Here is a 15,638-nt window from a genome sequence, read left to right on the forward strand (position 1 = left end):
TGTGGCCATCGTCCTATAACAGAACCAGTCCTACTGTGTGACCATCATCCTATACTATAACCAGTCCTACTGTGTGGCCATCATCCTATACTATAACCAGTCCTACTGTGTGGCCATCATCCTATACTATAACCAGTCCTACTGTGTGGCCATCATCCTATACTATAACCAGTCCTACTGTGTGGCCATCATCCTATATCAGAACCAGTCCTACTGTGTGGCCATCGTCCTATAACAGAACCAGTCCTACTGTGTGGCCATCATCCTATACTATAACCAGTCCTACTGTGTGGCCATCATCCTACACTATAACCAGTACTACTGTGTGACCATCATCCTATACTATAACCAGTCCTACTGTGTGACCATCATCCTATACTATAACCAGTCCTACTGTGTGGCCATCATCCTATACTATAACCAGTCCTACTGTGTGGCCATCATCCTATATCAGAACCAGTCCTACTGTGTGGCCATCGTCCTATAACAGAACCAGTCCTACTGTGTGGCCATCTTCCTATAATATAACCAGTCCTACTGTGTGGCCATCATCCTATACTATAACCAGTCCTACTGTGTGGCCATCATCCTATACTATAACCAGTCCTCCTGTGTGGCCATCATCCTATACTATAACCAGTCCTACTGTGTGACCATCATCCTATACTATAACCAGTCTTACTGTGTGACCATCATCCTATACTATAACCAGTCATACTGTGTGGCCATCATCCTATACTATAACCAGTCCTACTGTGTGGCCATCATCCTATATCAGAACCAGTCCTACTGTGTGGCCATCGTCCTATAACAGAACCAGTCCTACTGTGTGACCATCATCCTATACTATAACCAGTCCTACTGTGTGGCCATCATCCTATACTATAACCAGTCCTACTGTGTGGCCATCATCCTATACTATAACCAGTCCTACTGTGTGGCCATCATCCTATACTATAACCAGTCCTACTGTGTGGCCATCATCCTATATCAGAACCAGTCCTACTGTGTGGCCATCGTCCTATACTATAACCAGTCCTACTGTGTGGCCATCATCCTATACTATAACCAGTCCTACTGTGTGACCATCATCCTATACTATAACCAGTCCTACTGTGTGACCATCATCCTATACTATAACCAGTCCTACTGTGTGGCCATCATCCTATACTATAACCAGTCCTACTGTGTGGCCATCATCCTATACTATAACCAGTCATACTGTGTGGCCATCATCCTATAATATAACCAGTCCTACTGTGTGGCCATCATCCTATAACAGAACCAGTCCTACTGTGTGGCCATCATCCTATACTATAACTAGTCCTACTGAGTGGCCATCATCCTATACTATAACCAGTCCTACTGTGTGACCATCATCCTATACTATAACCAGTCATACTGTGTGGCCATCATCCTATACTATAACCAGTCATACTGTGTGGCCATCATCCTATACTATAACCAGTCTACTGTATGACCATCATCCTATACTATAACCAGTCTACTGTGTGGCCATCATCCTATACTATAACCAGTCATACTGTGTGGCCATCATCCTATACTATAACCAGTCCTACTGTGTGGCCATCATCCTATACTATAACCAGTCCTACTGTGTGACCATCATCCTATACTATAACCAGTCCTACTGTGTGGCCATCATCCTATACTATAACCAGTCATACTGTGTGGCCATCATTCTATACTATAACCAGTCATACTGTGTGGCCATCATCCTATACTATAACCAGTCCTACTGTGTGGCCATCATCCTATACTATAATCAGTCCTACTGTGTGGCCATCATCCTATACTATAACCAGTCCTACTGTGTGACCATCATCCTATACTATAATCAGTCCTACAAAGTCCTAAAAATACAAAGCCCAAATAAAAAGCCCAACAAAATCGCCCAAAATATGTCAAATATCAGCCAGAGAAAGTAGCAAATCAAGCCTTGTTTGCCATCATCGTGGGCCGTTAGGGCATATATTTACTCGTTTTTCTGCTACTTTGTATCATTTCGGAACATAGGGTTTCGGGCTTAGAAGACGTTTCGCTGAAGAATATGGCGCCCTCAAACAAATAAATCAACTGGGGAGGAACTGTGCTCGGACGTAGTTTAGGTGTCCCGCCAGAAGCATTTGTGACCAAAATGTAACAGTGTGGTGATAACGATTTCGATTATTTCATCACCTCTTAGAAGTCATACACTTCATGAACGTACTTTCACGTCCATGGTTATACCTCGAACAACCAATATTAGTTGGCTGAGGTTAGACTCAAAACAAATTGGAAACTCGTGCAAACACTTGTGTAATGCTATTAACAGATCGTACAATATAATTTTACAAAATTTGAATGCAACTGTAAATTTTAACCAGAAAATTGTAGCTGTATTAACCCAATTTGCAATCCCTGCTAGCTTGCCGGACGAACACGATACCGACTCTGTTCGCGTTTGTCGGGTTGTGATTATGGTGAGACATGGGGACAAGAAACACTTCAATACCCAGAAACTCAGAAAACAGAACGAGTTACAAAAACAAAACTATTTTTTTTATTATAAATTAAGATCAGATAATGATATTCCTTTATTACTAGCAAGGAAACAGTATATTTTTTAGTTATATTTTATACTAGCAACGTTGAGTCATTGGAGAGGGTCGCCAAGGGGTATTTTCGTAAGCTGTAATCAATTGTTTTTATTTTCGTAATAATGTAATTTAAATAAATAAAAAACGTAAATTCGTAGACATGGACAAGGTGTAAAATGTAATCAGCTATTTTATTCGTCCGGAATTTGTACAAAGATATTATTTTTTGTAAGCGTATAAAGCATTTTCCAAATTAATTGTAGTAATTCGTACGCAATTTCCAATTTTGATTCTAAAACTCAAATTATCAAAAATATTATAATTAGAAATTTGCTTTATCTGTAAAATTTAAAAACCTATTTTTTTTTACTGTAAATGAAACTTTCATTTTATTTCCTGTAAAAACGTAAAATGGCTTATTTATTTCCTGTAACCTGTACCAGCTACCCATTGCCTCCCCATTGGATTTAGCCTAGTAAGTAAAGTAAGTAAATCTTTATTGATATCGTATCCCATTTGAGATCATAAAATAGTATTATATCATTTTTAATTAAGTATGGTACATGATACTTTTTTAATTAGGGTTTTGATGTAAGTGACAATTTATATTTGGTTGGGGTAGAAAAAATGTACATTGGGGAATTTTTGTGGCTTATCATAGTCCTCCAAATAGGTCTATGATATTATGTATCTCTCGTGTGCGACCATTGCATAGCTTGAGCCGGCATGCATTGCGCAAGGTCACCAGAGGTCAAGAGGTAAAGACGCCGCGTTTGGCTGTGCCCCGTTTCCTGTATGTCCATCGTTTGCGTTCCCATGCATGTATGAGGTAATGTGGCACTTAAATACAGACTTGCTAATACTTAACCGATCGCAAATTAGAGCTTTGTGAGAATCCGTTGGCGGGTAAAGTTTGTAACGATCGATCTGTGTCAATGCTTATGATGTTAAATATGCTATTTGTAAAAAGGGAGCATCGATCGATCGAGTCGACTTTGTAATGAAATGTTTGGAAAGCGATGTGTCTGATTGTACAAAGAGCTCTGAAGTGACAAACATGCCCATTCTTGTAGTAGTGCCGTGAATTTTTACTGCACCGCAACTTCACACTTAAACAGAGCGACACCAAATCCTGCCGTGCGCGACCGGTTTAAACAATTCCGGATCGCTCGAACATGTCCATACATATAGATTGCGGAGGGTGACAATGTTATTGTTATTTTGTTAACTTCCATTTTTTTTTCTTTGAAAGAAATATATGTTTGATGTTGTAGGTATTCTACAGTATTAGTTTTCATGTGTCTGTTCATTTGTTGAATTTTAATAGTAAGACCTATAGTATAGACACATAATATTATTGCTAATTTTTTATTTCTTAGTAAGAATAAGATGGTAGCTGCAGTTATTTAGATTACCGGTAGATGCAGTCTACAAATAATAAACTATTGAATCGGTCTGGAGTGTTGTGGGCTGGCCTTGTGTACGGGAAAAGTCTGTAAGTCTGCAAGTTCCCATGGTAATGTACTGAAATCCTGGAGACAGCCAATCAGTGATGACACAGAATTCTGTGTCGACTACTTAGTTACATAGGGATTCACCAGACCATTGTTTGAGTGCAGGAATTTCTGGATTCCAGGCTACAGTTGTGTAGCTCTAGCTTGTTATTGTCCATTAGGTTATTTTGTCTTGCGGAGTGATTGCGAAGTTACAATAAAAAAAATGAACTTCAGCAAAACCAATAGCCACAGAAATGCAGCTACTAAAGGGGGATGGTCTAAACTCATAAGCCAAACAAATTACCGTAAAATGACTAATTTTCACTGGGTTTAAATTTCACTGATTTACCATTTCAGGCATATTCAGTGGGTTTTAAATTCACGGTTTTATCATTTAGATAATGTGTTCTATGCTAAATTTTATTGACTATTTTCCAGTCAGCGAAATAAGTAAAATTAAAACCCAGTGAATAATTAACCCTTTTACAGTAATGCACATAAATTGACTATATCTATACTGCTGTACGTTTGTTGTATATGTCTCGGAAACCTTGGAAAGTGCATATATTCTTGACATTATGTTAATATTCACGTTGATGTTTCAGGATCCAATACACAGTGAATTACTATGCCACATTACGTATGTGCTGTGACTGGCTGCCAAAACCACACCAGAAAGCTACGACAATGGAAGACATTACCCTGCGAGAAACATGAATGCAACTATGGTACAGGTGAATGTGATTGTCCTCCTCCATTCACGTTGTTTCCCTTCCCAACTGAAATTAAAGATTCCAGTGCAAGAACTAGATGGACAAAAGCAATCAGGGAGAATTCTTTAAGAGAAAACTGGAATCCAACACGCTATGAGGATCGAATTTGCTCCGATCATTTTGTTGGAGGTGAGCCGACTGAGAAACATCCTGATCCAACGTTGAATCTCAATATTTGCAGCCAATCGAAAAGGGAAAGACCAATCAATTTTGAAGATACTGGTGAAGATGACGATGTTCCAGCTGAAAAGAAAAGGAAGATGGCCGAACGGATAGATGATGAGCATTTGGATGACAGTGATCCTGATGATGAAAGCAGTCGCGGTAGTCATGGCGATCTTAAAATCAGTGAAAATAGTCAGGACAGCCATGATGTTGGTAGTGCTAGTGACGTTAAAATGGATGAAAACAGTCATGATAGTCTGAATGTCGGAAGCACTAGCGATGTTAAAATTACTGATGAAGAAAGTCAGGACTCGCTCTTGTTAGATAAGGAAAAGTTTCAATCAGATAAGTCAATAGACCTCACATTATCAACGACAAAACTGACACAGGATGGGCCTCTTAATCTAAAATCTTCCAGTCATGAATCTGAATCCCGTTTGGGAATCAAAATCCCAACCACTCAAGATGAACCCATGAATTTGATAAAGAAGTCTTCCACATTACTGAACGCTGCTTCCAGTGATGCAAACAAAACGACACCTGTCAATTTAAAATTCAGCAACGGAAAGCTTGTAAGCAGTGCAGTAACTATGGAAAAAAATGTTAATATGAAAACTCAGCAGTTAATATTACCTAAGCCAGGTGGTGGAATGACTTTACAATCATCTAGTAAGTATACTGCTATCATGTTCCACCAGCATACAATAAAGGCAATTTTAGGTGTATGTATGCTTCTAATGGAGAGGTACTTCTAATAAAGTATGGAAAATACAATTACTGTAACCAACGTAATATAACCAGAGACAAATGAGTGTCTGAAATTGTGTAGCAGGTTTGGATTATATTACTTACTGTACTGTAATAAACTTTATTTTAGCTAGAATTAATTTTTGCTGAAAAGACTTTTTAGGTGTTTTGTATGGAATTTTTGACCAGTTGAATGTAAAATATAGGAAAAAGGGCATATTTGCTGGATTTTATTTTCACTGAATCATTCCTTCAGTGAAAACAGCGAAAATCAATTCCAAGCAAAAATAAAGTATTTTACAGTACTTTAAAGGGGTGTGCGCACACACAGGAATTAAGTTGTAAGCGATTATAATAACGCACACTAAAAATGTAAAGGCTCATGAATAGATAGCCGTCTGCTACATACGCAGGTGACAACTCCCCCATTTCAATTGATGTAGCAATAGATGTAGTTACTACGGTACAACAATTTTAAAAGTTTTCACCGACTAGAAAAGGGGCCCTGTAATAGTAAGCCAAGCTTAGCTGTTCCTAGTAATTTAAAACCACATGGTAACCAACAGTGTATGAAAAGAACACTACTACCACGTGATGCAAATAACGTGTGATTACTTGCTGCTATGACTACTGGTGTGAAAGTATTTATCGATTGTATATTTTGAGGTGTGGCGAGAGTACAGAAGAAAAGTGATGTATGCTAGTATTGAGATACAATATAAGTAGGAGTCCAAAATGGGACACATTTTTTAAGTAGCTGTCTTAACAAGCAAAGTAGACAGAGGTTGATAATCAATGGCTTGTTTTATTGTTCGAGTTATGGACATCGCATTACGAACATTGAGTTACAAAAATGACCACGCCCACATTTTAGAAACCACATCCAAATTGTGACTCAATGTTCATTTAACAGTTAACAGAACTTTGAGTTACGGGCAATATATATTTTTGTTTTTGTTGAACGTCCACATTCAGTAACTCAAACTTTAATTAACAGATAACCAAACTTTGAGTTACAGGCAACATAAAATTAACGTTGTATAATTAAATTTGGGTGTGGTTTCGCAAAAGTGGGCATGGTTCATGAAATATGAGCATGGTAATTTTTGTAACTCGATGTCCCTAACTCAAACAATGCAGCATCTCTGTTTTATTTAAAATTTCATGTTTATTAATAGGTAACCCATCATCAAGAAGTGGCACACCTTTAGTTCAGTATAGCACACTTTCTGCAAGTAATACACCGGTACAGTCCAGAAGTAACACCCCAGTTCTGTCTAGAAACTCAACCCCCAGTAGTTCTGGTGCCAGAGGTGTGCCCTTCTTGCAGTATGGTGTACCTAGTCTGATGACACCGACAAGTACACAGCTACAATCACAAAGCAAGTATTCAGAACTACTGGCTGTGGTGGAAGATATGAGTAAAGATGTCAGACCAACATATGCTGGAAGTAAAACATCCATGGAAAGGTTTAAAAGAGGTCAGTATCAATTAAGCGTAGATGTATCTATGCATTTTCTAAGGTCTTCCAGACCTCTACAAAAGAAAAAATGTATCATAAATGCACAATACCGGTATACGCAATTTGATTAATGGATCTAAAAAGACATCTTGGCATTGTCAATAATCAGTGGGTTGCATGATTACCGTGAATTCCCTGATTACTGCATTTAAGAGTCTTAATTCCTGTGGTTCATATTTGATCTGACCATACTACTGCGGGTATGTGATACATCTTCATGGTTATTCACTAAACTGAAAATCAATGATATGCATTTATATTATTGTAGAGGTTTTGGAAACTTAATCTTATCTCAGTGTCCATAAATCTGATGTTGCTGAGAACTCATAATTATCTATTTTAATAGTTAAATATATAATAGAATATTTGTCCTTTGGCATCCAATGTCAACTTTCGCAAAAATTGAAGTGACTGCAAATCAGATTCGTACGAATACAACTTCTTTTGCTTTGTCACAACAATATTGCAATATATCTGATGATCAAAACAAACTTGTCCGTCATTGGACCTATCTATTTCATACATGTAACACCAGGGGAAAGTGAGATTGTTATATGTTGTAAATTGTTTTCATAATATTAGATCATGGGGAAGTCTCTCGTTGCATTGCAATGTTCAAAGGGACTATCGCTAACTTCCCGAAGTCCCCGTACAAATCTTGTTTGTAAAATTCCTCTGATATTTGGTGCATTGCTGTTTGTTGCTAAGGATAAAGATTTTAGCAATTCTTATCAGAATTGTATTGTAAATGGTTTCTCAACTGAAAAATCATTGACACACTGATTTGGGTGATCAGAAGGAAGAAAACAAAACATGTTTGTTTTCATGCTGCAATGGTACTACTGTAGTTTATGTGTGTGAGTGATTATACACTAAATTAAAGTATGTGTAATTATATGCTGTTCATCGAGAACTATTATTTTTATTTGTTAAGAAGGCTGTATTTAAAAACTTGCTCTTTTACTGCCCCTTCACAAAATAATCCTTGTTGTTACATGGACAACAATTGAAATCCAAATTATAAGTACCGGTATATTCAAAGATACTAGAATGTATTTATTGTCTTTGGTATATTCATATATATTATATCACAGCATTAATGAAACCATTTATAATTGAAACCATTGATGGTTTTTCTATGGACATTGGATAATTTTTTTATGGATTGCCAACAATATTCATCCATGAAATAATGAGATGGTATTGTTGCGAAATAAACATATTTGAGTTGATTAAAATCAAATAATTTTATTTGAGGAAGTTATAATTGTTTTTTAAACAGAATGCTAATTATTGGTATTTGGGCACTACTATACTATGCAACAATATTGCTGAAAGGGTGGTCACATGAGACAAGGTAGTCTTGTATGCATGTTGCTCATATGGTATGCCTTGAGACTGTCTAAAAGTGGTCACTATAGGCAGGTGTTCATTATATAGAGGTGTTCACTAACACATTATTTTGTCTTCATCAGGGATTGCCTATGCTAAAATACTGCTACAGCAATGCAAAGCAGAAGTCAGAAGAAGTGCTAAATACTGAAGAATCGTGTGATACATTTAATTTGTGAAAACATAACAGAAAAAAAACCTGGATTTGGTGAGAGTGTACAAGGTGTATGTTATCAGAGTGTCACATGTATGTGGCAATGAATATAACATAAAGTATGGTATTCCCGCATTGATAGTGTTCTTCCCAGGAAAATGACTAACTTGCAAAACAATATACGCTAATCCCCATATATTATCCATTGTTATGGTAATTAGGCTCATATTGTTTATCAAAAATGATACATTAGAGGGCCTCTACTCTATAATGCTCTGTGGAGAAGCCCCGATTGATAAATGCTCTGTGGAGAAGCCCCGATTGATAAATGCTCTGTGGAGAAGCCCCGATTGATAAATGCTGTGGAGAAGCCCCGATTGATAAATGCTCTGTGGAGAAGCTCCGATTGATAAATGCTCTGTGGAGAAGCCCCGATTGATAAATGCTCTGTGGAGAAGCCCCGATTGATAAATGCTCTGTGGAGAAGCCCCGATTGATAAATGCTCTGTGGAGAAGCTCCGATTGATAAATGCTCTGTGGAGAAGCCCCGATTGATAAATGCTCTGTGGAGAAGCCCCGATTGATAAATGCTCTGTGGAGAAGCCCCGATTGATAAATGCTCTGTGGAGAAGCCCCGATTGATAAATGCTCTGTGGAGAAGCCCTGATTGATAAATGCTCTGTGGAGAAGCCCCGATTGATAAATGCTCTGTGGAGAAGCCCCGATTGATAAATGCTCTGTGGAGAAGCCCCGATTGATAAATGCTCTGTGGAGAAGCCCCGATTGATATCAAGGTGCTTGGCATGATTTTTCTGACTCTCATGGTATGGTATTTGAATTCTGTAAAATACTTTATTTTAGCTTGAATTAATATTCGCTGGAAAGACTTTTTGGGTGTTTTGTATGGAATTTATTTTTACTGATTTTTGACGAGTTGAATATGAAATATAGGAAAAAAAGTATATTCGTTGGATTTTATTTTCACTGAATCATTCCTTCAGCGAAAATTAATTCCAAGCGAAAATGAAATATTTACAGTAAATGGTAATCAAAAAGATATATAGACTTACCGGGGTTATACTAGTATGCAATGACAGATTACCTCAGTTATTTTTTTGGTGTATTTTTATAACGTCTGTATAAATTAATGGATGTCATGTCTGTATTTTATGATACCTTTGTGTAAATTGTCTGAACAGGAGTCATGTTATTTGGCATAATTAGGTGGAACACTGTTTATTTAATATTTTTTTTGTAAGAGGCCATGTTGAACTTTGATGCAGTTTTCCCAGTATAAACATTTTCTAGTTGTATAAAAGTGGTAGAAATCCATGTAATCATTTGTATGGTAACTGGAAAAATGGTTCACACTAGGACAACTATGCTATTGCTACTTAGTGCAGTAGTGATTTATAATACCGATATTGATTTATTCATTGACCTATGATTTTATTGATGACTTGAATAATTGCGTTCATCAAAAACATGTACTGTGTTTGCCTAATTAGAAGCACATGTGCTTACGTAAATTACAGAGCTGTTTATTGAGTCAAAATAAAGTAATATTTTAATGTTTCTGTATATGTGATTTTTGATTTATGTTCCCTTTTATCAGAGATGCGCTTCTAATAGAGCAAATACTGTAAATGTAGGTCCTGTAAGCAATCCAAGCAAGCAATAAAACAGCTTACTAACCCAAACTATGCAAAAAATGTGATTCCCATTGTCTGGGGTTCCTGCCACAATATTTCGGATGAGGTGTCATATTTTAGTCATAACATTTAGTTATTAAATACTTTGTATAAATATTAATTCATGTTGATGCTTCAACTCATAAATGCTTCTAACTGGAGACAAAATACTAGTAATATTTTCATCTATCATAAACATATTCATTGTAATCTTACCTCTTGACTGGTGTTTAAAAATTTTAAATACATGTATGAATTATTCTTTCATTTTACTGTAATTGTAATTGTCTACTTCTAACAATGATTTTTATCTCATTTAAGGGAAGGGGACAGCCTTTCGAGTAAGCAATTATTTTGCTATCTGCCAAATCCTTATTTCCCTGAACACATAACTGTATTAAATTTGATTGAGGATTTTGGTGTGTAATTATATGATGATTTTTTTTTTGTGATTAAACTAATAGTACCAGGTAATGACTATTCCTTTATTGAAAACCTATGAAAAATGTGTTGCGAAAAACCCTCTCCATAGCAAAAGTGTACTGCCCTAAACTATTTCCACAAGTAAGCGCCCTCTAGTACCTAAAATGGGTTAAAGGATGGCTGTTCACCATGTTTGTATTGTTTTTTTAGTGATTTACTATATTCTATATATACAAACCGAACACAGATGTTACTTTGAATGACATTGCTCATACCTGAATATGTCACAACGCAGTTACCGGGGGTACTAAAGAAAACCTGAATTAAAAATGCCATTGTTAAAGGAACCACCAGGTATACTTTCTGCTTTCAAGAAGAATGTGTGTGTAGAGGGGGGGGGGGGTCATATTAAAATTGCATTGCCACTTAAAATAATGCTATTTTAGCTAGCAAATACATATTGAAAGTAGATATCCCGCCTATTTTATTTTGAGATTACTGGAGGATCTTACCCATAACAAACATATTTTCAATGTAACTAATATTCAAGGACAACGCCTCCTAAATCAGTGAGTATCTATTATTAACAAATCTAGCTCATACATTCATATTCTGCAACTAATTTGTCAATACTCAGTACACATTTGATGGTGTATAAATCAGTCAGTTATTGGTACCTCATGAATTGTGCAAAGTGGGAATGCAACTTTAAACTAGTACTTTGTCCTGCTTTATATGACCATTGTAAAATTTATTAAACAAAAGAAGCCACTTGACAGCTTTCCAGGGGGCGCTATAAGAATACGACATGATCCCTGCATAGTTTGGTTTCCTACTGCAATTTCAACAACACAGAAAATGATCAATTTTTAGATCTCCGAGTGGAATTTGGGCATGGAACCAGAATATGCTTTGCATTGCCTACAGTTGGTGTGCAAGCTTGACACTTGCAATTTAACTGTGCATACAATATGCTACAGTATTGTGTTGTACCATTTACACATCTATGGCTATAAACATTTTGTTGAAAACCTATTTGTGAATACCAAATAGGCAATCTACTGTGATTTTTCAGATATTCAAAATATTACCACTTTATTAAAAACCTGTTACATAACTTATTTCGACAATACAATTTGACATCTAGCTACAAATATGCAACCACAGCAATTCTGTGTACTGACCAATTACTGAAAAACAATATAGACCTAGTAACACAGATGCACAAGACATAATTAAGATTGTTCGTGGATATTCAATGGTAGCCAACTATCAACAAAAAAGTCCAGCCATCATGCATTGATTGGGGAGGATTTGATATTTAACCTATTGCAGGCAGCATACTGATAGACAGGTGGTGGAGTTGCCTGACACGATTGGTGGAAATAATCGACTCATTTGCATAAATTAATATTCATGAGCAATGAAAAATCGTCTTTTCAGTAAAATTGTGCCAAATGCTTTTCAATTTCATACATGATAGTTCTAAATTGACTGATTCTATCGTTACGAGCCGAAAAAATATATCAGACTTCAGCAAACTGTTGAAAATAACCACAGGTTTTTTTCTTTACCCTGATCATAGCAAGTTATGAAATTCATGGAGAATGCAGAGACACGTTTATATTTCGCTCTAGTACTATTGCTCAAAATTGCTCAAAATGTTTTCAGTGACAAGTTACCTAATTAGTATGCATTTAGAGAAACCAGTGTGTGTGCATGCGCAGTTTGAAATGGAACAATTTTGAACGCAATAAAATCACGCGTAGAACTCAGGCTCGATCCAGTAAGAAATTGTGGTGTCAAACTGGTTGTCGGTTGAATTGTTTTGCACTAGACATAATTTTAAAGCCTGTATTTTTCACTGAAATTATTTAATATGTTCATGACATTGTTGTGTTGACAATGGGCTACAGACGACTGACTTCGAAATGTTCCATTCAGATCGGATGGTGCCCTCTCGTGTCAATCCCCCCTGAGATATATAGACTTAACAAAATGAGATACTGGACAGCAGTTGTGTTCTCCCTTGTTCTGTACCATTCAAGTATTCTCAAAAAACATGGATGGTATGTTGATGACATACAGCTTTGTCACTGATTTGTATTACAGCTGCACAATCCCCAGGATTATAACAATGTGTAATAGGAAATATAATTTTAATTGCCCTCTTATTGCCAAATATAGATATATATATATATATATATATATATATATATATATATATATATAACTCTACTAGATGTGTTAATCCTATGTGCTAACTAATTACGTACACCATTGTGTGTCTTGAAAGGATGTATTGCCACTAAAAGTTTGAATTAGGGTAGAAATGCAGTTTACCTGACAGGTATTTTAATTAGTTAATTAGGAAACCAAGATGACCTCCCTTGTCCACAAAACTATATATTTTCGGAAAGCTTATTGTATGAATTTTAAAATGTTGTTAGTATTTTTTTTTAGACACTGTAGTTTGAAATATGCACAAAAATGTGCTTTTTTGGTCAAAAGTGATTTTAAAAAAGTTAGCTTCTAAATCATGCTTCTGTTTCCTAGAAGTTTGCTAATGCTCATAATTAAAATGGCTGTAACAGTTCCAAATTTAAATGTATTATCGTTTTGTTAAAAGTTAAATATAGTGAATAATATGGAGATCCCGTCATTTCTTTTTTTCACCATGTTTCTTTTTGATTATTTATGTACAGCCTTGCTAAATCTTGCTAAGCATTCAAAAGAGAGAATGATTGCACCTGTTATCTATATTTTAAAATCGTTTTTTGAGTATGTTCCACTATTCACAACTCTACAAAATTTTAACAGTCTATAGCCAAGACTGTTTGGATGATAACAAGCAAAAAAAATAAAAAAATTCACTCCCAAGTGTCCACGAACCTGCATCTCTACCTTAACACTTTGATTTGAACAAACCTATGATTGACAGACATTTTGATTGCATTCCACAGAAAAATACAGTACTCCATGCAGAGCAATTATGCCGAGTACTCTGATCGAATGTGTCACCATGAAATGTGATTTGCATACTGAAATTTGATTGCCATCTTTTCATTCATACACACGTTGCCACAGTTTAACCAATATATGTCACCATTGAGGTGAAAATCCAGGGAGGTGTTGATTCTTTGTTGGTATTCAGGTAAAACTTAGGTCTATCAAACATTCACCGGTGATCGATGAAATATAACTTCTAGGCATCACTGTTTTCACTTCATATAATGCTCAATCATCATCTTCGTTTAAACTCGCCTTGAAAGCTTTTAACTTTTCTAGTCTCACTTTTGACTTCCTTTTCTTTTCCTGTCTTCTTTTTTCTTCTTTCTTTTTTTCAATAACTATGATACTTTCGTCTCCTTTATAAAATACATCCAACTTCTCTCTCAATATACGTCGTGATAGCTCTCTATTTTTACTCTGAGACCTAGTCTGGTGACACTGAAAACAGACACATACAAATGTTCCAGTCACAATCTTTTTGGAAGTAGCGGAGGAGGGTGGGCATGTATTGACATATTCAATCTGTAAGACACTCATCTTTCCTGTGCTCCATGTACATCAACTAAAAATTTTTTTATTATTTAAATCAACTGATAAAACTAAATAGATCTGGATGGAGGGCAAGTTTGGGGCATTCTGCAGTAATTCACCACTCATGGCAACACAAATACTGTGATACTGTGCAGTGTGCACCAATGATAAAAACAACACAACTAGCTTTATGGATCTTTCCGATTGGACGCCATTCTCTAGACTGGTGATGCCACGAGCCTGACAGGTGGGCGGAATGTATTTCCACTGCATTTTTACTGAGTGTGTGTATGCACCCAATCGTAGAATTCAAACCCACAATCTCCCTGATACTGGGCAGACAAATTAACTGTTAAGCCCAACATCAGGTCCATTAATTGCCAAACAAAACAGAATATGATACAGTATAGTTCCAGTTCACTATTGTTATCATAATTACTATCAACAACTTTCATTCCAGGTTAAATATGTAAGACTAAACTGAATATATACTCTCAGTGCAACAAAGGCATTCTCCTTCATCATTTGAAAACGTTCCAATGATATTCAATCGGCCAATAGAGAAACCACTTGTTTCACTTTGAATTGAAAGGAATGATTTGTTTGCACTGAGAATACAGCATATAGCAAATATTAATACCTTCACAGTTATGCCACTTGGAATATGTTTTAATACAACACAGTTGCTTGTCTTATTTGTTGCCTGGCCACCAGGTCCTGAACCACGTACAAATTGCTCGTCTAGCTCATCTTCGTTTATTTCTACAAGTAGTTTAGAAATGTTATCTCTTTTCCACCTGACAAATGAATATGAGTACTGAGGAAACTGTGAACGTCTGAACAAAGTTGGTTTGGCACTGGCCTGAAAAATAAACTCAGGATTTGCGAGACGAGTGTTGTACCTATGGCAACAAATACAGGACACGTTTGCAGTTGACTTCAGGTGAGTTGAATTAGAAGATATCAGCTGTTTTGTGACCGCCGTTGATCGGACGCAAGGCTTGAACCACAACACAGTCCTACATAAGCAGTTCATTTCTGGTACGACAATCATCACCCAGATGTCCTAGTACCCATTCAATGAGGTGAATTTATCAGAGACTCGTTATGATTGGTCCAAGTATCGTAACT

General features: G+C 36.3%; 2 protein-coding genes across 3 annotated transcripts; one reads left to right on the forward strand and one right to left on the reverse strand.

Annotated features, from left to right (window-relative positions):
* Window positions 1–3,341: 3,341 nt before the first annotated feature.
* Window positions 3,342–11,015, forward strand: LOC144353499 (uncharacterized). 2 transcript variants are annotated; one of them, XM_085491059.1, is made up of 5 exons: window positions 3,342–3,429; window positions 3,980–4,095; window positions 4,702–5,703; window positions 6,960–7,262; window positions 8,780–11,015. In XM_085491059.1, the coding sequence occupies exons 3-5, from the start codon at window positions 4,725–4,727 to the stop codon at window positions 8,845–8,847; spliced, it is 1,350 nt and encodes a 449-aa protein (XP_085347185.1). In that variant the 5' UTR covers window positions 3,342–3,429; window positions 3,980–4,095; window positions 4,702–4,724; the 3' UTR covers window positions 8,848–11,015. The 2 variants fall into 2 exon arrangements, with proteins under 2 accessions (XP_085347185.1, XP_085347184.1); XM_085491058.1 differs by lacking the exon at window positions 3,980–4,095.
* Window positions 11,016–13,626: 2,611 nt separating this feature from the next.
* Window positions 13,627–15,589, reverse strand: LOC100371331 (mitochondrial translation release factor in rescue-like). Its single transcript, XM_006822295.3, has 2 exons — window positions 15,148–15,589; window positions 13,627–14,414 (listed from the first exon to the last, which is right to left on the reverse strand). Exons 1-2 carry the CDS (start codon window positions 15,559–15,561, stop codon window positions 14,202–14,204), a joined length of 627 nt encoding a protein of 208 aa, XP_006822358.1. The 5' UTR covers window positions 15,562–15,589; the 3' UTR covers window positions 13,627–14,201.
* Between the last annotated feature and the right edge of the window lie 49 nt (window positions 15,590–15,638).

The sequence above is a fragment of the Saccoglossus kowalevskii genome, chromosome 16 (assembly GCF_978046115.1).
Source record: "Saccoglossus kowalevskii chromosome 16, keSacKowa6.1, whole genome shotgun sequence".
NCBI classification, from domain to species: Eukaryota; Metazoa; Hemichordata; class Enteropneusta; family Harrimaniidae; genus Saccoglossus; species Saccoglossus kowalevskii.

What these genes read in the sequence shown, in the direction of transcription:
- LOC144353499 (XM_085491059.1), top strand. Translation starts at nt 4,725, where the DNA reads ATGCCACATTACGTATGTGCTGTGACTGGCTGCCAAAACCACACCAGA. An exon ending in AATGACTTTACAATCATCTA is followed by an intron (nt 5,704 to 6,959) that starts GTAAGTATACTG and finishes GTTTATTAATAG; the next exon opens with GTAACCCATCATCAAGAAGT. An exon ending in CATGGAAAGGTTTAAAAGAG is followed by an intron (nt 7,263 to 8,779) that starts GTCAGTATCAAT and finishes TGTCTTCATCAG; the next exon opens with GGATTGCCTATGCTAAAATA.
- LOC100371331 (XM_006822295.3), bottom strand. Translation starts at nt 15,561, where the DNA reads ATGATTGTCGTACCAGAAATGAACTGCTTATGTAGGACTGTGTTGTGG. An exon ending in CAAGTGGCATAACTGTGAAG is followed by an intron (nt 14,415 to 15,147) that starts GTATTAATATTT and finishes GTCTGTTTTCAG; the next exon opens with TGTCACCAGACTAGGTCTCA.